Below are 22,666 nucleotides of genomic sequence, written 5' to 3' on the forward strand. Positions count from 1 at the left end.
AGAATAACTTGTCATACTGGATGTCAAATGGAATTGCTAGCACAGCTTAAACAGTCTGGGCATAGTGCTTAGCATGTTTTGACATTACAGAGCTGATATGAATGGTTTAGCAAGTCCCAGGAAAGTGTATGCATGCGTGTGTCCACAGCTCTAAAACCCAATGAAATTGAACTCCGCAGACTCCCTCTTGCCGAAAAACATGGAGCTATTACTGCAAGCTGTGAGAGTGAAATAAGCAACTACTTCCTCTTTATTGCATGTCTAGGTGATCAATTACAGGTCATCTTCAGGGTATATAGCTGCAATACCACCACAAATGAGCCACTGTAACTCTGTTCTAGAAAACACTATTTTTTGTATGGTTCCTCAGCATATCTAAACAGGACAGATGACTTTGGGGACATTAGAACAAATCAGGAATAAAGAGTAACCTATGTGATTTATGGCTATGCAACATAAATTACTGGGTACATAATTTATTTCACAAAGATGACTTTTGTTTTCTGTGTGACTTTTTGCCAGCTTGGCATCAATAGCAAACCCATCCATTTCCTAGCCAATTCGAATGCATTTAATACTTGCACAGAGATCTGGTAGATTAGGAGGCCACCTTCATGGCCACAGCATTTCATAATTAAAAACTCAAAGAGATTCAGCCTAGGCCCCTTGGATAGGGGATCTTTCTAAAGAGGATCTTTCTAAAAGTCCTTACAAGGACAAAAGAATAAAAATTCTTTTTCTCAGTTGATTTCCTCTGAGTTACAAAATCTATCAGCTGAGATTGTTCAAATGCTAGAACATGTGCGCATCCGAGGTATGACGTGAAAGTCAGAACCACTCATTCAGCACAGGTTAACATCTGCAGAAGTCCATTTCATTTTTAAGGACCACAGCCTAATGTTGTTATCAGCAACATGCGTACAGATGTGAAAAGGTAGGTTGACCTCATATAGCTTTGCAATAATTGTCAGTCTGCTCCCTACAGGCATTGGACTTTAGAGTCTGTCTGATGAGGGCTAGCTCAGGCTGCATGAGATTTTTTTTTATTTCCTTAGATAATAAATACACCCTCAAAACATACAACTGCACACAGACACACACATATACACATCTCAAAACTAATTTCCAAGAGTATCATAAATGCAGAACATGTGACAAATTGAAAATATATGTTCAATGTTGTTAATGTTGCCAGGGGGGTGTACTGTCTGCTACATCTTCTTTAATTTTAAGTTAATACTAGCCTGTGCTGTCCCCACAGTAGTCTTAATTGCAGTTTAAAATACACATAGGTTATCCTGAAAAAGGAGAAATGTGCAAACGTGATCACAGCCACTTCACCTTCTCCTCAATTTCCGCTGCTGTTCGTTTGGTTGTCTCAAGGTTCTCCACCAGCTCTGTGTCTCCCAGGAAGTTCCCAGAGGCGGAGGAGAGACGGGACAGGAGGTTATCCTCCAATGTTTTCAGTGTAATCTTGAAACCATTTTGCTGCTTTGTGAGGTTGGACTAAAGAAGAGATGAAGAAAAGTAAAATATATCTTTTCATATCCTTTGACAAGAGATCTATGAGCATACCTGTTCTCCCATACAAACAGAATAATAGAATACAAATGGCACAAAGGTAGAAACTGGGCTAGACGATGAGGCAGTAAGGCTGCGGCAATATGTACTTAGTTAAATGAACCGCAGCTTTGATACTGTTGAGACTTTAGGTAATTACATTAACTATGTTTATCAAAATTTTAAGTGAAAACTCAATACTCATGATAGATCAGAGAGATATAGTTTAAGGCTTAATTCACATTAAATCACTGATGGTATGCAATTGGCAGATGTCAGTTTGAGGAGCTCAGGGAAATTTTATAAAATAATTTAATTCAACCCTCATAAAAATAATGCTGAATTTGAATTCTTATTGTGCCTGTAGAAAGTGATTTGAAAACAAAAGGTACAATAAAACAGAGGAAACAATTAGTACATATTTGTGGACTGCTGAAGCATCATCATGAAACACCTGCTTCATCATTACAACTGAATTCATTCAATAATGCATATGTTAATCATTTTAGTTTTAACCAGCTGATATCCCCCCCCCCCCCCCCCCCAAAAAAAAAGAAAATAAACAAAAAATGACTGACAGCCCAAGTAGCAAGCTTTCATGGTTGACAACAGGAAAATTGGAGGACATTGGAAAGTCAACGGTAATCAATATGTTTTGTATCTGATGCTAAAGACATGAAGGGGAGCCCTGTCTGAGTGGATTAACCCATTTCCATTTGGCAGAGAGCATCAAACCCCAGTAAACCTCCATCACTCCGAGCTGATAGGGGTGTCGCCACAGATTTGGTCATACGCTTTGATGTGATCCAAACAAAAATAAACACAGGCTCAAACAGAAGCCATACTGTACTTCCTGTGTGGATTAGTGGAATTACTCAGGGCAGCTGGCCACTATGACTTTGTGTTTGAAAGGTCATTCATGTTTTTTTTTTTTTTTTGCTTCTCCTTTTTTTTGAAAAGAAGAAAACTGCATACACTGTCTAGTATAAAGCAAATATTTAAATGAACCTTTCTTTCAGTTCACAAGTTCAAGGGGGAAACAGCATCAGCATATTTTGCAGGATGTAGTAGTTTTCTGCTCAACCCAACTAGATCAACTAAAGTACACCTTAAATTCAGCATCAATACAAGGTCTGCCTGGCAATAATCCAGCTGGGTTCACTTCACATAAAAGAAATAGTCTTTCTAAACGAATGCATGAATGAATTAACTAGAGGTTCTGCTAGACTACCGCACATACATCACAATACCATTGCAATAGTTCACTGCCCACCTCTCCAGCTGCAGCAGAGGAAAGTAAATTATGTGTTAAAAACAATTGCAAAAGACAAAAGAAATTTGTGATGGATAATTAGTAGGAGTTACAAGTTCACAATAGGGTAAAGTGTCCACATCCAAAAAGTTACAAATGGCCACTGCATATTATTCTATAATAACCTTATACAATACTGCTTCCAGATAGCAATTTTTACTGTTCAAATCAAGGGTGAACAGCATATTCACTGAAGTCTGTTTTTACTGTATGATTGATCACATATTATTTCTCCATGGTTGTCTGGTCTGTGATTAGCAAGGACATTCTGTAAATGAGGTAAACATCTCTGGACTTCAGAGCTTCTAAAACCAATGAGACTGCTAATACACTGAGACAAAATAACAAACGGTCGGCTGAACTTTATACTGAATGTCCCAAAAGTTTGATTAGCAACAGGGGGTGTTATTAGAAAAGCTGGAGTTTCTCTGTTGGTTCTTCCTTCTCTGCAGCTATGCAGTCATCTTAAAAAAAAGCAAGGATGCGGGGGAATTTTTGTGCCCATTGAGTTGGCACGACCTTGACCTTGCATGCAGTCTTGAAGCAGAGAAGGGGAAGCAAACCATAAAATCCTACATTTTAATGAGTCAGTTATTAACGATTAGGTCTCTGCTGGCATATTGTACATCTAATTACCCAGCCCAGAAAACAAATAATTAACCAGTCAGCACAAACCATAATTGGGATCAAAATGAGATAACATGTCTATCATTGCAGGCAAGGCAAATTATTATTAAACACCAGGGTCCAGCCACTTCATTTAATTTTGAAAATGGGGCATTCTCTCTGATTAACCATGACCAATGTCTGTATTTTAATGGGAAAAGAGCACTTTGAATACACAGGTGTGTTACATCAGCAAAGGACAGTCCCATAGTTGCACAGCGTTAGTCTGCGAAAATGTATTTTGTGTTCCTCTTTAGTTATCAGCCAGTTTCTTATGGCATTTTTAAAACCTACTAAAACAAATGACGTGATCATAATGGAAGGTAAATTAAAAGAGCAAATTTACTCTTATAGCAGGCACATTCTCTATGCAATGTTTTTTTCCCCTACACCTTTCAAAGCTAATTAGAGCGATAAGACAATTACACATGACATGTTTTTTATGCCATCTCACTGAAATGCTAATTAAACAAGCTTCATTAAAATATATTTCTGTTTTTTTTCACTGAATTTTGCTGAGGGGACAGACAGCTTAAAATGACTCCAATTTCTTCAGGTATTTCAAATGCTGATCTGTACTCAGATGAAAGCAGTCTACAGGTTTGATCTAAATGCAGCCTAGATTAAAAAAAAATACAAAGAGAAAGGGAAAATAATTGAAAATGTAAATAGATTCATTGTTATATCTGGCTGACCTGCTACACTGTTTTCAAATTATCAGAATCTCAATCTTTAAAGTGTCGCCGTCAGCAGTCTTCCTTCCTGTGAAGTGAGTTTTCTGATTTTCTGGAATGAACAGAGGCAAGCAAAATGAAGCTCCCAACAGCAGCGTGGGCCTGGAAGGAATCCATTTCATAAGCTGGGCTCAGAGGCCTCCATGAACATGTAGCCTCATTAGCTGTGGGAGCTTTGATTGAATAGTTTACATTTACTTCATTATTTTCATTTTACACGTGTGTCTCCTGCAGCCTCCTTCATAATTTGCAGTGCTCATTAACACAAGCAGTGAAAGTGGGACTTGAAAAGACAGACTGCAACAAAGTAACTACAGAACAGGACAAGCCTAAAAGTGTGAAGTGTATGCAGTTTATCTAAGCAGCCCAGGCTCATTCTGTGATGATGATAAGCAACCCAAGGGCCACAGGAGCCAGGCAAGTGCATGGAAGGTACACATCACACAGGATTTGTACAACAGGAACCTGCACAGTTCATGATATGAGCACTAATGATAACACCCTCAGTATCTCTAGTTGAGGCATTCCATTTACAGAGAAGCTGATGATGCAAAGTTAGCCATTTCCCAAAACCAAATACACTCAAAAGCAGCCATCCCCTTATCTCTATGGAACTCAAAGCTGCTAGGGAATTGTTTCATATCCAGTAGCTTAGCCTTGTCTCTGAAGTAGCTGCTTGTGGTGTTGAAAGACAGAAAAGATTTGGTATCAAAATATATTGCTAAATAGCCACTCTAATTCTAAAGCAGAGGTGCATAACAGGGAAAAACAGAATGTCAATTTTTAACTTCGAACTCAATAGAACGGTACTGTATGCCACCATTATCAAACAGTGATGATTGCCTATCCCAATGACATACTAATTTTGTGAAATTCATTCAGTCATTCAGGCACAGTCAAACACTGTTTAAATTAAATTATGACATAAAATCACTCCAAAGTAAATGTTTTCATACTTTCATGTGCTGACTTTGCCATAGTTGCAGTTGTTGTCATACTTGTAATTTTTGTCATTAATGTTGGATACAGTTAGAGTCAGATCATAAATGGAACATGAAAATACATTTAAAACCCTGCTGTAATTTCAGGTTTTTTTTGGTTGAGTCTTGTGTATGAGTATATAATAAATTAATCTAATATGTGATAGCTTGTCAAACCATAAATTGTATGAAAAAGAATTTTCACCGGAATTTACTTCAGCTACACAGTGAGGTTTAGCTATCATTTTTATTGTCCTATTCTTACAATTAGTGTGTCCAAACTGTAGCTTCTTTGGCCCAATAACACATTTGAAGATATAAAATAATAATAGCCTCTCATCCCATGACTGTTTCAGTGCTTTCATCATCAAAGACATGATTTGACTCTAAATAACCTCATACATAAGCCTATCTGCCCGTTCTGCGGATATTAACAATGCCTAAACCATGATGACTATAAGGTAGGTAAGTAGGTAGCTAGCTAGAAATTAAACTAGGTTAGCTAGCTAAACAAAATGAGTTTGGCTCACCACAGTGTCAGCCAAAACATATAGTTAATTCCCTGGCACCTCTCCCTTGGGGAAACAGCTAGCCAGACAAACTAGCCAGCTTGCTTGTCTGCTAATGCTACTAACTTGGTTGAGTTGAAGACACCACATTTTAAACTCAAAGCTACAAACTCAAAGCAACCAACATGGTGCTCTCCTTCTAATTCACAAAAGTTGATTCCATAAGATAAACAGAAGGATTTAAAATAATGTATGGCTGGCAAGGGCTTTTTCTTTGCTTGATGATATGGCAGATAGACTACGTTGTCACTGACGTGTGTGTGCATAGACTGATATACAGGGCAGAGTTGATCAGAGATATTGTACTTCAGTGACAGTGTTCATGTATTGATTTTCAAAAGTTCTATCCAATGTTGGGAGAAATCTACATTTCATACATTGAAGCCCACAGGGCCACAATCTATGTCTTTCTTTCTGTAGGAGTTAATTATTTGATAATTTGACAATTATATATTGCTGACACTGTTTGAGCTACAATGTCATACCTCAGTCAATGTCCTTAACTAAATTACAACATTAAGTAATAATTTGAGTGAAGTTATTATTATTATTATTATTATTTTTTATTATTTATTTATTTTTTTTGTGTCTCCATGATCTGTGCTGTAGTGTTTAGCCGGTTCGCATTTGTTTACAGGATCCGGCGCCTTACATATATTACAACATATAAAAGATTTTAAAAATGAATACGGCCCTGGACATAACAATCAACAATATTTTGACACTTTTTGGGCAACAAAATAACTAACCTGACCATGTGAAACAGAAGAGGAGGATATTTTCAGTGGTTTTGGGTAGTAATCTCAGAACAAGGAAGTCTGGGTCAGTACTAGGTAGATAAATTAACACAAATCTCCAGCAGTAAACAGTTCCATAACACAGACAAAAAAGTGGCCACACTACTTGCCTTGAGCTCCTCCAGGTCTGGTCTTTCCATACTGACAACCGCTGCCAGAAGTTGGTCCTCCAGGCCATCTCGGGTTACTGTGAAGTTGATTAAGGTGCACTGCGCCTGCATCTCTGGCTGGTAGTGTGGGTTCGCCAGTTTGGTGTGAAGAATCAGACGGAAATTGGGGCTGTATTCACATTCCTTATCTCCAATTTTAATGCACCTGCATCAAGGCAAAATACACACAAAACTATCAGGATACATTTCAAATATCACTTCATCATACATCAGGACCCATGATTTATTCGTAAGTGGAACTCATGAAGATGCTGACCTCCCCTTTTTGATTGTCTCACGACCAAGCAAAGGCCCCAGAACAGGATCTACAGTCTCTTCCAAATTTTCAATCAAAACTACTTCCCCAGCAGACAAGGCTCTCTCTATGGAGTCCAAATACCTGGATGGAAACAAAAGACAGAAAAAAACTGGTTGTCCAAAATTAACCAAAACGTGTACATAACCAAATTAATTACTTTACAGTGCTAAAAGTTTGTGTATTCATATTAATTACCCTCTCTGACCAATCCTGATGACCCTGAGGTCCTCTCCATACTTGTTCTTTATCCATTTAATTCCCTGGAGCTGGGGATCAACCATTAGTGGCCACCTCTCACAGCTGGTAAGGATGGTGGCATTCTCTGTGGACATCCTGTCCGCAGGTAACCCCTCATTCTGCCAAGCCGCAATATCGGCATCATCCATCAGCATTGTCAGTGGATCCAAATCTGGAGTGACTGGGATTGGAACCTTGGAGGAAAGATGCAGTTTGATGGGAAATATTTACCAAACTCGATGAGGTATGGGAAATCATAACATTACATATGACTATGGTGTATGTTTATCTGCTTTTATAGTACAATCAATTTAAAAATGTATTTTCCTGTTGTGATATCAGATTCTAGCTAATTATTATTTGCACTTCCCTCCTTTTTTACTCATATTAGAAGTCAGTTATTATGAAATTAAGGTTGTTACCAAAGACACACTAAACCCATACAGGAGCACCGGACATGGTGCCTGCAGTCCTCCGATAAACATGCACGCCTACTGTGACTATTTTTCACACTACATTTTTGACAGCACACCAGGAGGCAAGCACTGTTGGATGTTAGGCACATTCTTTTGGTGCCGGGAATGGAGCAGCAAGAGTTCCCGGGCTGACAGGGCCAAAATACCTTGATCTACCTTTGATCCTACTGTATAATGATTCCTAAACCATTGCAAAGGGGTATTTATAAATATGGCTTCTGTAACTTCACTCATGCCAGAGGCCAGAGAAGTGTCAATATGCTATGACTGATTGTTATACAGTGGCCAAAAAAGACCCTGAATATGAAAGGCATGCTACAGTCATTCTGACTGTTCCATTATTGAACAGGCTGCAACATGAACTATGATTCTCTGTCAGGCTAAAAAAACACATGGCATGGGTTGGTGGGGGGTGGATGCTCACCTGAATGAAAAGAACAGAATACCAACCCAATGCACTGAATAATGTATAATCACCCAATAGATGTTGTACAGAGAGATGGAATATTTTATATCTATTATTATAGAACAACAACAATAATGATAACAGTGGTAGTAGTAATTGTAATAACATATATTTACATTAACAATACCCAATAGTTAAGAGATGACTGCTTACTGATTGAATAGTCAGAAAAATATGAGCTACACATTCTGGGATGATATCAAATTTAAAAAAAAAGTTTTTTTAGTGAAAGTTCACTTTTTGAGGATGATTTCATTGACATTTTAATTTTCTAAAGGCCTAATTATTCTTTCACACCATGTCATGCCTCACTTTGGCAGATAACTGAAAGCAGAAAACAATAGGTAATAAACTATCAGACCTTAATCACTGGAAATGAAAAATAAATTAAAACCTAGCCAACTGTAAAGTGTTAACTGCTAAACTAATGAAGCAGCATGTTATGTACTTTTGCTTGGCATTTACATTAAATATGTATCAGAAATTTCTGCCATAATATTTAAACACTATTTGGTTGAGACTTTCTGCTTAATTTATTTAAACTGAAAAACATGTTAACTGCTGTCTTATGAAACAACTATTAGCATCATCCAGGCTTCACAGTTCGTCATATAAATTAACCTAATAAACATGAGTAGGTGGAGCTGTCTGTGACAAATTCTTGTCCATTTTGCCTTATGTCTTCTTAAAAGATAAGAGAAATCTCAAGTTTTACACATAAACTAAATCATTGTAAAACAGGCAATGCTAGAACATTTCTCTCTAGTTAATACTCTTCTAGCTAACCTTGAGTTGGCTTAAATAAGGCCTCCAGGTTTTGTCCATCAACTCTAGGCGGTAGCGTTTGGTGAAATAACCCAGATAAGACACAAAGGCTGTGATCAGTAACACGTCTCCACAGAGAGTGCTCTCCTGATTCTTGAAATTATTGACAGCTTCAGCCCAGCGAACGTTCTCTGATGCAAGCCCTCCCACCTGGAGAAAGGAAAAAAAAATTCAGCTTTCTGTACTGACTTGTGGACTGAAATGATTCCCTTCAATGCCAAACCACACAAGGACTTTATGCAATGTATAATCTTCAAATGTTAAACTGGTGGCCATCAAATGTGAATGTATCAACAGGAACTGTCAGCCACCTAATTTGTATCCCCCTTCCTATTTTGCGTCAGCCTGATAATTCTGGAATAATGAAGTTGCAGTGCCAACAGATGTTTCTGTGTATGATCTCAAGCTTATTGTGGACTTATCATGGTCCAGGTGAGTGTCAGTGGTTTCTGCCAGAGAGGCTCACCAGGCGGTTGGCAAGAGAAATGGTGCGTGCTGTAGACTCAGCTTCCTGCTGGCATTTCAGTTTGTCAGCCGTGGCTTTCTCAAACTTTGCTGTCAGCTTCGCCAAGTTCTCATTAAGGTGCTGTCAGACACAAGAGAGGAGTAGGGGTTGTTAAGAAGAGAGGCAATAAAAGGCAAAAACTTTCAAGGGATCTAAATGCTCATTACATGACAACGATCAAACAGAGGTGTTTTGCAAAAGAAACCAACTACAGCCATTGATTTCCCATAGTTAGGAAAGTAAATTATCATTCTCTGATGTAGGTTTTTTGGCATACGTTTATAATTACCGTATGGGAAACACGATTAATTGGTTGTGGATTTCAGATTCATTAAAATCACTGGGGAAGAAAGACTGCCATCCTATAAATTTCTCCAAGAACTCTGTGAAAAAGGATTACCTGTGGGATAAAATTTACTATTTCTGTGAAATAATTTATTTTTATATTTTGAAATGGAAAAGAAAAACTAAAACATATCTATGAAATACAGATTAGCTCCTCTTTGGTCTTAGATTTTATGCATTTTACTAGCAGCGATTGTGGTGCTGATGACATTTAGCTCACACTGTTTTTGGAATTGATATCATTTTACTTACATTGATTTTGGCCTTGATGGTGGCCAGCTTGTCCTGGGCAGCAGCCAGTTCTGCGTTGGCTTTGTTAAGGGCCTGTCTCTTTGGCTCAACCTCACAGTATACCTCATAGAATTTGACAATGTTGATAACCCAGGAGCAGAGACCTGCAGCCGCATAGGACTTGGCAGCTACAAGCTCAGGGCGGAACTCAGGATCTTGCAGGTATGGCTGGATGGCCTTCAAGCAGTTTTCATGGATGTTTTCTTTTTTAAAGTTGACTAAGGAGTCCAGGAAGCTGTCAACCTTGGCCATCATCACCTTGGCTGCCTTCCAGCTACGGTCCTTAGGGACGCGGCCCCCAGGGGCCATCAGTACCATGACGGCAGCTGTCACATTGGTGACCGCAGTCACAGGGGAACCAAAGGACTTCAACTCTGTCAAGTTGTTCTGGAGGGATGCATAAAATAAACAATTTAATAGCAACATTTAAAAGCATCAGGAGGCTTATTAATTAGCTTCTTTTGAAAGGAGCACTTTAATAGAGGTGTCAGTTGTTCAGTGCTTTTGAAGGCTGCAGCAGCATTTCCGTCAGACAGAGAGCTGTGAAAACCCCCTGGTGGTTTCATTAGTCTGTGAGGGCCTTCTGAGTTTTATTGTGGGAAAATGTCTTGTTCCTCTGTGTGGTAATCTTAACACTTGGGAAACTGTAAATCATAATTGAAAAAAAAAAAAAAACAATCAGGGACAGGTTGAATTCATTCCCTGCTTATTCTTAAGGGGAAAAGTGGAGTTTTTAAAAAATTTTTTCCTTCATGTTTACATTTTGAAAATAAAGTATTTATGTTAAATCCCTGCAGTAAAACAATACATAATTTTGAATTTCCCAAGTAAACTAGCTTGCGATTACAGCATGAATACAATATTTTTTATCGAATGTTTTCTTGCTAATGATACATACAGTGAGGTTACTTGAGTTCAAACCACAAACCTTAGATTGCATTGAAGTATGAAATTTGAGATTGTCAGCAAACATTTATTTTGTGCTAGATTAATCATTTATTCATTTTTGGACAAACTTGAGCTTCCTGGCAGAGGGAACCAGATTTCAACCCAAATTGGAGTTCATGACTCCCTGTATCTTAACAATGGTTCCAGGGCCTGTAGATGCAAAACAACCCCAAAAACATCAATACCAAAATACATTCCCAGCCATATTTCACAGTAAGCATATTTTTGTTTCTTCAACATAAACTACACCTTTTACCCCAAACATAACACTGTTGAGCAGAGCAGATATGCATTTAGATGTAATCTGTCAAATGTAGGGCACATTTTTGTGGTTTGCCTTCAGAAGAGGTTTCTTCCTTAAGAAGACAGAGTAAGTAAGAAAATGTATCCTCAAAATGCCAGTTTGTTTTGGAGTTCTCCAACTGTTGCCTGTGGATTTACGGTTGCCTGCCAAACCACTTGTCTGGTAGCATGTGAACGCACGATATACTTCTTGGGAGGATTGCCAAGATACCACTAGCCTTAAATTTCTTACTAACAGACACTACAGTGAAAAGTGTTACATTAAACTTCTGTGAACTCCTTTATAGCAATCTCACAATTTGTGGAGGTCAATGACAATCTGTTTGCATTATCTGGAGAGTTCTCTGATCTTATCCTTGATAATGCACACAACTAATTAATTTCTTCCGCTTCTGTTGATACACAGGGGAAATAGGAAGCCTTTGGTTTAAGAAACATTTAACTTCCAAAATGTAGACTGTTGCTGTATTTTATTAATGTGTACTTGAATACATGAATAAATGTGAGTCTTGTGTTTTCAAGAATAAAATATATTATTTTAAATATCTGAATTTGCTGTATTTACATGTTTTAAGCATATAAAATGGTCCCATATGTGCATCTTCTTTGTATTATATTTCTGTTCAAGTTGGATCAGGTGCATAGGTAAATACAGACAGCAGTGTACATGAAACAGTCATCTTAAATAATAACTCTACATCCTCACAGTGCACCATTAACAGTGCACTGCGAGAATGCTACTTCTGAAATATCAAGAGTCAGAGGCAGGTAAGATCTCTTTCAAAGCTCTAAATGGCATGTTTATCCTAAGAAAGGACTTCACACCTCATGCAGTCCTTTGATGGAGAAGACTGGTGAGAATCAATCATTTAAAAAGGTGTATATGCATCATTTACTGATGTCCACCACTGAAGATTTCTAAAGCACAATATGAGATGGAAAACCATATAAAGCTGTTTCCTTGCTGTTTTGCGAAACCTGTCAACCTTTCATCACTTCTAGACAACAGCATAAAAATGGAAGTACCATGGTAGATCAAGTATTAGTGAGTATGAATATTCGATACACACCGTACAATATATATTATGGCTTTTGACTGAACTACACCTTTACATCATTCAATCAGACAACACTCCTACAGCAACGATTATTTAAACAAGAAATTTCTCTACATAAACCATTACAAAATCAGCCAGAGCGCTGCAGATACAAATATGGTAGGTAATTGGACAGGTGGAATGGTACTTGAGTCGACAGGTACTTTCAAAAGCCTTTCAATATGTGTAAACTAAGCTTGGCATGAGGTAGAGAAGGCCCATCAGGCCCCAGCCCCTCACCTTGTTGAGAGTGTTGAGGGCCTCCTGTGCAGCGACCAGTGCAGGCTCAGCTTTGGCCAGGTCCTCCTCGCAGTCCCTCTGCTTCCCGCTCACCACCACGGCAATCTGCGCCACCTTCTGCTCCTCTTCATCAGCCACTGCCTTCTCCTTGCTCACCTTCTCTGTCTCGACTCCCACCACCTGGATGAGCTTGTCAGCATCCTCATTCTTCTGCTTCAGTTCCACTTCCTGGGCAGCCAGCTTGGCTTTCAGGTCATCCACCTGTCAAAGTTCAAAGGAGAAGGAAATACTCACAAGAGGAAAACACCTTAAAGCAAATTAGTGACACAAATTACTGCCTTTGTGTAAAAACAGAGGGGAATTCTTAGTAGATAAGAAGTAGATTATTTTAACAACCAACTGAATTATTCACTTTTGGCTTAATTTTTCTAGTGCTCTAAATGGACATTTTGGTAATACAGTTTGTCTTCTAAAGTTAGTTTTGATTACATCTAAAAAAGCAATCAACAAGTGAATTATATACACAAATTAAGTAGTCATTATCTTCTAATTGCATCTCTTGTGTCTTTTTGAATGACAGCACAACTGCTTTTGTTTTTAGCACGATTATCTAGTCATAGTGATGTGTTTTTCCTCTAAAAGCTGCAATAGACTTTTAATTGAAAAAAAACAACAACAACAACAACAAAAACAATGATGAGGTTAAACATGATTAATGAGAATGGATAGTATATTTCTGAAACGGAACAACATTCTCTACACGCAAAGCTTTTGAATTTTATCGGTCCATTACTGCTAACCTCTGCTCACATAATAACAAAGACCTTCTTATGCAAGTGAATGTCAAAGATAATCATTTCAATGCAATAAGTATAAACAATAAATCATGCTTATTTCCATTAAGGAAAATGATATAGATGTCAAATGACTAATTACACATTATTGGATACAAACAATCATTGGAGTGAGACTAAACTAGTATGCTTGGGAACCATAGTTGCTGAGGTCAAGAATATGATTTTTAAAGCTCATTATAACTGTAATTTAATGACCCACATCAAAATGTTATTATAGTACGTGCATTTCTGGAGTCTGCATACACATAATTCCACGTGCGACTAGACGCCAATGACACAATACTTCCCCCTTTTCCCCTTTTCACCCTTTTTGCAAAAACTAATAGCACTGCATATAGCTTTCTGCAGTTCCCCCGTAGTCACACAAGGAGAGATAAGTGCCCATAAATGCCATCCTCCGATATATTCTCAAGCAGCCAATGTTTTACACACAAGTCCCACACTGCACCACAATGGTGCGAATGCAGGATAGGTGCATCTCCAATGACATCAACTTGATGACTCACAAAATGTGGATTTTTACTTTATTGTGAACTGGACATTAAAGCCATTTCCCAAAAGGGTGGAAGAAGAAAAAAAAATCTAAAGAATAACACAACATTAGGTGTATGGCCCCATAACAATGATAATAACAGTAGTAATATTAATAGTAATGTAATCAAGAAAAGAGCTCTCAAACATGGAAGGTGTGGATAAACAGGTGTTGCAAAGTTTCTGAAAAGAACCCTCCAGCAAGGATTATATATATAAGAAATATGATTGCACCTGAGAAATCATTGTGATATGTTTTAATTTCCACATGGGCTAATTAACCCAGAGGAAGTCAGACTTCTGGTTTGAACTAATGTTTCTTTTGGGCAGTATAGTAACGCAGTGCAATTCCACCATGCTCACAAAATCAAGCTGCTATCATGTGGTCAATTAAAGTGATGTATAGGAGCTGCCACAGATGCAGTTATAATTGCACCAACCAACGCTGAGAAAGAACATTCTACTTTAATCTTTTTTCCCTTTTGCACTACCATTAAAATTCTAGAAGAACCATTTTAATCCCCATTAAACATTAGTAAAGAAATATGCTGTGCTATAAAATGACATATTTGACAAGTCATCCTATATAAGCAGAAATGGAAGCTTAGAAATAATGATAATATTTATATTCAAATTCAGCTCATATATTCTCACACTGGTGGACTTCCCAGAAGGGAAAGTAAAACAGTAAATATGAATTCTTAAGTGTGGAAACTCTCTGCATTATTGATACGTCATTATTTTACCATACAGCCAATTTAATTTAAACATATGGAATCATCTGAGGATAGCTGCATTTAAGAATTATCGTTCACATTTGCTGAAAATATGCATTTGATATATACAAGATATCTTTACCTTTGTTTAAAGAAGATATCTTTACCTAAAATTAATACAACCAAAGATGTGTGGAGTCAGTCTGGAATTCTTGGGTTAATTGTCTTTTTTCTGATCAAAATCAGCACCTGACTGCATAAGCACTGTTGTCAAAACACTTCTTGCACAATATTTTTTTTGTTTGCTTCATGCCTTTATGATTATGAAGGCATGAAACAAACATGAAGAACAGTCTTACGAAGAATATAGAAACATCAGAAAAACAGCACAAATTACATCAGTGTATTTTGCTTTAAATGATGAAATCATACACTTTCTGAATATGGTCACAGAGTTCAATACATTCCATGATTTCCCTGCCCTCCAAGCAGGAGTACTCTATTCACAAGTTGACTGAAACTGTGGGGAATATGACATTCTGTTGTGTGATTGATCAAAATCAAAATCCACAATGCTCACACTGCTGACAGTAGCACTGTAGCAGATGGTGGAATGTCATGGCTGCCAAAGGAAAACCATTGTAGCTAGCAAGTGATGTTGACGTCATAAATGGCATCTCATTAAATGACAAAATAAAAAGCAAAAAAATGCCAGGAAAGGATTCATCTAAACATTTTACATCAACATCTACTTCATATTTAACTGTGAGAAAATACAAAGCAGATGTCAGAAGGTATGATGCCTGAAACTCTTTTTATATTAGGGACATATACACTGATGAGCCAAAACATTATGACCACCTGCCTAATATGCTGTTGGTCCTCTGTGTGCCGCCAAAACAGTGCCAACCCGCCGACGCATGAAGTCTACAAGACCCCTCAAGGTGTCCTGTGGTATCTGGCACCAAAACATTAGCAGCAGATCCTTCAAGTCCTATAAGTTGAGAGGTGGAGCCGCCGTGGATCAGACTTGTCGGTCAAGCACATCCCACAGATGCTCAATTGGATTGAGATCTGGAGAATTTGGAGGCCAGGGCAACACCTTGAACACTTCATCATGTTCCTCAAACCAGTCCTAAACAATGTGTGCAGTGTGGCAGGGCGCATTATCCTGCTGAAAGACACCTCTGCCATCAGGGAATACCATTGCCATGAAGGGGCCTACCTGGTCTGCAACGATGTTTAAGTGGGTGGCATGTGTCAAATTAACGTCCACATGAATGGCTGGACCCAGAGTTTCCCAGCAGAAAATTGCCCAGACCATCACACTCCCTCTACTGGCTTGTTGTCTTCCCACAGTGCATCCTGGTGCCATCAGTTTCCCAGGTAAATGGTGCACAAGTACACGGCCATCCACATGATCTAAAAGAAAACAGGACTCATCGGACCAGGCGACCTTCATCCACTGCTCCAAGGTCCAGCTCCAAAGCTCACATACCCATTGTAGGTGCTTTTGACGATGGACAGGGGTCATCATGGGCACTCTGACCGGTCTGCGGCTATGCAGCCCCATACACAGCAAGGTGCGATGCACTGTGTGTTGTGACACACTCCTCTCGTAACCATCATTAAAATTTTCTGTGACTTGTGCCACAGTAGACCTTCTGTCGGTTCGGACCAGATGGGATAGCCTTCGTTGCCCTCGCACATCCATGAGCCTTGGGCGAGCCAACATCCTATCGCCGGTTTGTGGTTTGTCCCTCCTCGGACCACTGTTGGTAGGTAGTCACCACTGCTGACTGGGAGCACCCCACAAGCCTTGCCGTTTCAGTGATGCTCTGACCCAGTCGTCTGGCCATAACAATTTGGCCCTTGTCAAAGTTGCTCAGGTCTTTACTCCTGCATCCAACATGTTGACTACTGATAGTTGCTTACCATCTAATCTACGCAGACCTTGACATACTGCCCTTGTTTGGAGACGATCAACGTTATTCGGTTCGGTTTTGGCTCATCAGTGTATAATTATTACAGTAGTATTTGGTAAACACATCTCAATTTTCACACAGAATTCCCTATTCAGCAATTCCCTTAGCTGAACAAAACTGAAAATGTTACTGCATGAAATTTTACTTTTTCAACAGCAAGGCACAAAGTATTATTTTCTTCTAATTCAAACAATTTCAAAGATAAACACAATAAATAAATAAACAGGAACAAGCATCTTTCCAGTGGTGTGGTTCTTATTAACAAGTCCCTTGTTTGGTACACAGCACTCTAGTTTGACAGAGCAAATCACATCAAGGCAGCTTTCACCTTCACAAACAGTCAAAAGAGCACGTCTTTGGGGAACATTTCAGGCATTCTTGTCAGTTTTTTTTTTTTTTTTTTTTTTTGTGAATGGATCCAAACCTATAGTCCAAACCTACAGGTCTTGTCTGCAATAATGAAATGCCAGACTGCTTCATTCTGAAGTGATCATGATCATGTATGTTAGTGCTGCACTAATTGACTGTATGCTCATTATTTTTGTACAATTATTACACACAGAGCTGCACTTTGAATGCTGTATGCTATTTCCACAAACAGCGATCTCGCTTCAAATCTGTTACTTCACTTCTCTGCAAATCCATAAAGATACTTCTTTATGGGAAATCTAAGATACTCATGGGATTGGTTTGGATTTTAGCTTTAGAAATCTAGAACAAACAAAATCTTATTTAAAAAAATGTATTCCTTATTATTTGCTAAGTATTGGCAATTTGACGGTCATTCAAGTCAACTTAATACACAAACAGCCGTTGACACTTATCTAACCTGAATGTAACTTTCCGTCATTTCAGTTCTTGGAATTCCACAGTATACCTCTGTTCAAGTGTCCATGGAGAGTGAAATGGAATTAACTTTCACATGTTAATATCAGGGAAGGTAATCTGTCATGCCCATTATGGTCTGAAAAGCACAGAGTAAGTGGTTCTATGGTAATGTGCCTCTGGGGTCACACGTCTCTAAACCGACTATCCCAGCTTTAATTTGTGCAGGAGGCAACAGAGGAATCAATAAATAAATACCCTCTGCCATTAAAAATATATTATCTTGGGCGTTTTGTAGCATCCCACTCTTAACACATTAAAACAGATTGACAATGATTCACAATGCACTGGAGAGAAAGGATCCAAATGGCTTAGGAATAATGTTCAGAAAATTCTGCTCTACTATACTGCTATACTATACAATACAATGTATGCTATAGAATATGATACAGAATAAACAGTGGTTTCCTAGGGAATAAGTCCGATGTGCAATCTTCAATGTCATCATCAAAGCCAATATACACACAGTTGTTCATCTTTTACTCTGCATCAATTATTTATTAGTCACTGCTATCCACAAACTAAAAACTGCAATAAACTTTCACCTTGATTTAGGTTTCACTGTCTGTTTTACAATGTGTTTCCTAATCTCTGAAACTCTGGCAGCATGGTTGAACATGGACTGAATATTCTCAGAGCATACCAGCTATTCTACAGCTGGTCCCATCTCAATAAATGAAGTATTATTAACCAGTCACACCTGAAAGCAGACTTCAAGGCCTCTTTTCAGCTTCCTCCCTCATCTAAATCACAGTGGCTAAACAAAATAGAAGAGGATATTTTCACTCCCTGCCATAATTGCAGTAAGCATATGCATTAATGTCTGCTCTCTTGGCAATTATGCATTTCAAACAGATGTGTTTTCTGACCTCCAAAGCCACCAGGTACATCTTGAAGAAATACAGCTGAGATGTGTCTATGTTCAGGACTTATTACAGAGATTTACAGGGGGATAATAAACCTAAACAATGTACTCTGAGACACAGAAAAGTTGCTGACGTCAGTAAGGCAATTCTTTCGAGGCCACTTTGCAAAGGATATTGAACAACAAATGCACTGCACTCAAGAGTTGCTAGCAAGCACAATCAGCTATTATATATACATATATTTTGCAGCTGAGAGCGCTGTAATAATGACCCGAGGGAAAGTACAAAGCACAAAACCTGAGATATGGAACATGTAAAGATGAAGCATCAATAACTTAACTGTTAGCAAGAGAAAAATCATCCCAGTGTACCGATGAAACCTTTGTTCCGAAACTTGGGACCACAAACAAAATACGAACATGTGCACAGAATAAGAAATATGACGTAAATAGCCTCTAATGGAAACCTTTCATGATTTAATATTTCCATGGTCCAAATGAAGGGCCTGAAATGCATGTATTGAAAGCTGAAGAGGATGACACTGCTGAACAGGGGCAGGACAAAGTGCACTGCATTACATTACTGTCATTTGGCATACACTCTTATCCAGAGCGACTTGCACATGTTACAATTGTACACGTTTATACATCTGTATATTTAATCAAGCAATTTTCACTTAAGTACCTTGCCCAATGGTACAACGGTAGCGCCTCAGTGGGGAATCGAACCTGCAACCTTTCAGTTACAAGCCTTCCTCCTTACCACTACACTACACTGCTGCATGACATACATGACTGAGACAGTGAGACAGATGTATATACAGGTGCCACACAGACATGTATGAGTAGAAATGATGGACAGTAAGTTGGCAACAACAAAGGTGGATGGGTAGAATTGCAATGGAGCAGAACAACTCATTTACATACCTGAGCAGAAGTGCTGTTAAGTTTCTGTAGGCCATTTTCCAGGCGTTCCATCTTGGTGGTCAGATCCTTCCTCTTCAGAGCGAGCAGGTTTTGGTAGAGTTTAATTTGCTCTAGGAAGGACTTGGGCGTTGTGTAGTTGAAGCGACGCTCATTGGCCAGGTAGCTTTTAGAGCTCTTGTTCACAGTGGTATGAACATAAGCCATGAACTTACTGACCGAGTCCTTCACCTCTGGCTGGATTTGCAAAAACACAGATCAAGGACTCTGAATTAGCTAATAATAATAAGCATTCTACTTCTTGCAATTCCAAAAATCATTAATTTTGTCTATCTGACAAATATATGTAGAAAAAACACCCACACAACACCAACCAGAAAAAGCAAGATTGTTTTATTTGGCATTGGTTTTTCACAGCTGACTTTTTGTTGACAGCAGCGGGTGCCGTCATGGACACAGGCGGATAGGTCAGATGTGAGGGGTTTGACTGCATGCCCACAAACCTCAATGTTCTCCACCTCCTGGAGGAAGCGTAAGCTGACCGATTCAAGGGCTTCCTGAGGCCACTCGTGGAACCAGTCGATGGCTGTGCAGTTGACCACTGCTGGGAATTTCCTGCTACGAACCCTCAGTTTGCTGCCCACAGGGGAGAAACACAGGGCAACCTGCAAGCAACGGAAGAGGGAGGAGGGGAGAGAAGCATTCATCTGGGCTGAGCACAGTCTGCTGGAACTTTTCATTCATTATGCATTTATTTTAAAAAGTCCATTTTAATTCTCCTGGTAGTCCGAGAACAGCAGTTAAATTTTCACATTTCAATAAGATCACACAAATGTGTTAAGCCCAGTGGTGCCAACTTGTTTCTAATATTCTAGAAATTCATGGATCAACAGTTCAGACAAAATGTAACTGTAATGAGCATAGCCCTTATAGTGTGGATTGACTTCAGTCTCTGGCCTTGTGCTAATTGGCTTTGTGACTGAACTTAATCCATCTCACCTTGAAAAAATGGTGTGAGTTTTGTCAAAACACTTGCAGTATTACCAAAAGACCTTCATATGAAGTCATCTGCATTAAGTGTAAGTACCAAGTTTATGTGTAATCTACTTCCTTTTTTGTCTACATGCTGAGAAAAACTTTCATTTCTGTCTAATCTCATATTTTACAATTCTAAGACAAATGGCCACTGTAATGTAATTCAATAAAGCATTGAGCCAATGCGGTCGTACCCTTGGGTAAAGTACTTAACCCAGATTACCTCCAGATATCCAAAAGTATCAATATACAAGAGTAAAAATGTTCTGGATAACACCATCTGCTAGGCAAATGTATTGGAAAAATAATGGGTATCACCTGTAAGTTTGACCTCATAATAGCAAGCCATAGTTTTTTTTTTTTTCTTGATGGCACATACAGTACAATGCATACACATCTTCCTAATGAGAGGAACAGGAGCCACACATTCACTACATGTTAAAATATAACTTTGGCCTTTGAAGCTTTCTTTTTTCATTTTTCATTCCATTGTTGGAAGAATTATCAGCACAACTGTTCGTTTCAAAGCTGTTCTATTAAATTAAGATCATATGTGAAAAGCAACGATTCCTGCTTTAAAGTAGTGAAGAAAAATGTACGCTGATGTCATGTTACAAATAAACTACCAAAATTCAATTCATCATTTGAAATTCAAAACAAATTTTCAAAGAGAAAATTTAACAACCTGGACACCCCTTCTCAATAGACCAACTGTTAAAGTTACAAAGAACAAAGGACTTTGTTTTTACTGACTTCCATTTACATGTTCCAGTTACTACTGGGCAACAAATGAAATATTCGATGTAATATTTACACCTCACCTGTCACTAGCTCTGGCCTGCTGTGTGGATCCTGGCAGGTTGAAATGCATTGCACATGGAATATACGCAGCACTGCCCGCACATGTAACAGCCTCACCTTGAGCTGCCTGCGCACGCGATCAATGAAGAACTTCCAGCAGTTCTCCCTGCTGTCCATCAGCCCAAGGCCTTTCACCTCGTTCCTCACACTTCCTATGATATTTTCCACTTCATCATCAGGAAACAAATCCGGGATCTCACCTGCGGTTTTACATTGACACAGTCTGATTCAAACTGAGTAATGCCACATACAGGTGTACTGTTAACACAACCTTCATCATATACCGCAAAATGATTCAAAACAATGAGTAATGTAACAGTTAAAATACATGTTTGTAGCATCTCTGTCCACAACATTAAAATCTTTTGTGTGTGTATGTGTGCAGTTACATTGATGTAGGCAAGAGAAATCTTGTAGTTTAAATTGGCCTGGTTGTGAAAGTTAAGTTCTGCAAGCATTTCTGTTCTCTGCAGTATGGCATACATGCCACCATATTGTAATCTAGGAGGACACTTTGTGGTCTCCAAGTTACTTTTTAAGCTCTGTGTGTAAATTGTAAACTCCAGCAATCCTGAGGCATAACGTATTCCCTGCGGATGTCAGTTAAACTGATTCCAGCCTTATTTTTGCTTCTCTCTGCACTGTGTGTGGCTTCCATGAGCGCATCAGAACATCAGTACTTTGCATGTTTCTTCACTTAAGGGGCTCAGTGCATATATGCGTGGCAATGCATAATTCATAGACACAATAGTAATTAAAGAAGGGGCACATACACATAAAATATTGAAGTTATGGACCTTGAAAGACCCACTCTGGTTCAAGACAGGTGAAGCCAAAAACTATTCTTTTTCATTTGGAGATTCTGACAACCAAAGCCAGCACATTGTACATGACGAGATGATCATAGTACCGCTGTTTCAAAGCCAGTTTACGGGTTTTGGTGTCACTATACTAACATATGTGGATGCACTTACCTGATGCCAGGAGGTCATTGACCAAAACAAGGAATTTTTCATCTGCCACCTGGGCATCAGTCATCAGGAAAACAGTGCCAATATTCTTCACCCCAGCTTTGATGTACAGTGCTGCCAAATCACTCTGTAACAAGCATCCAAAAGAATAAATAAAACTCTGCTGTAATTCTAGAATCCAACTTGTTAGAAGATGCATAAATTATCACAGTCTTGT

General features: G+C 38.7%; 1 protein-coding gene across 1 annotated transcript in view; it reads right to left on the reverse strand.

The window, feature by feature from the left end:
- The window catches only part of dnah9 (dynein, axonemal, heavy chain 9), a 109,844-nt gene that overhangs the window by 36,011 nt on the left and 51,167 nt on the right, over nt 1–22,666 (reverse strand). The window contains exons 45-56 of the mRNA XM_036516829.1: nt 22,453–22,576; nt 21,536–21,678; nt 20,086–20,247; nt 19,586–19,819; nt 12,820–13,080; nt 10,193–10,618; nt 9,557–9,676; nt 9,052–9,240; nt 7,282–7,517; nt 7,045–7,167; nt 6,729–6,933; nt 1,342–1,506 (exon numbers count right to left, since the gene is read on the reverse strand). Coding sequence (XP_036372722.1) covers nt 1,342–1,506; nt 6,729–6,933; nt 7,045–7,167; nt 7,282–7,517; nt 9,052–9,240; nt 9,557–9,676; nt 10,193–10,618; nt 12,820–13,080; nt 19,586–19,819; nt 20,086–20,247; nt 21,536–21,678; nt 22,453–22,576 — 2,388 coding nt within the window. The remainder of the gene's footprint in view (nt 1–1,341; nt 1,507–6,728; nt 6,934–7,044; nt 7,168–7,281; nt 7,518–9,051; nt 9,241–9,556; nt 9,677–10,192; nt 10,619–12,819; nt 13,081–19,585; nt 19,820–20,085; nt 20,248–21,535; nt 21,679–22,452; nt 22,577–22,666) is intronic.

This window comes from Megalops cyprinoides, chromosome 1, assembly GCF_013368585.1.
Source record: "Megalops cyprinoides isolate fMegCyp1 chromosome 1, fMegCyp1.pri, whole genome shotgun sequence".
Taxonomy (NCBI): Eukaryota; Metazoa; Chordata; class Actinopteri; order Elopiformes; family Megalopidae; genus Megalops; species Megalops cyprinoides.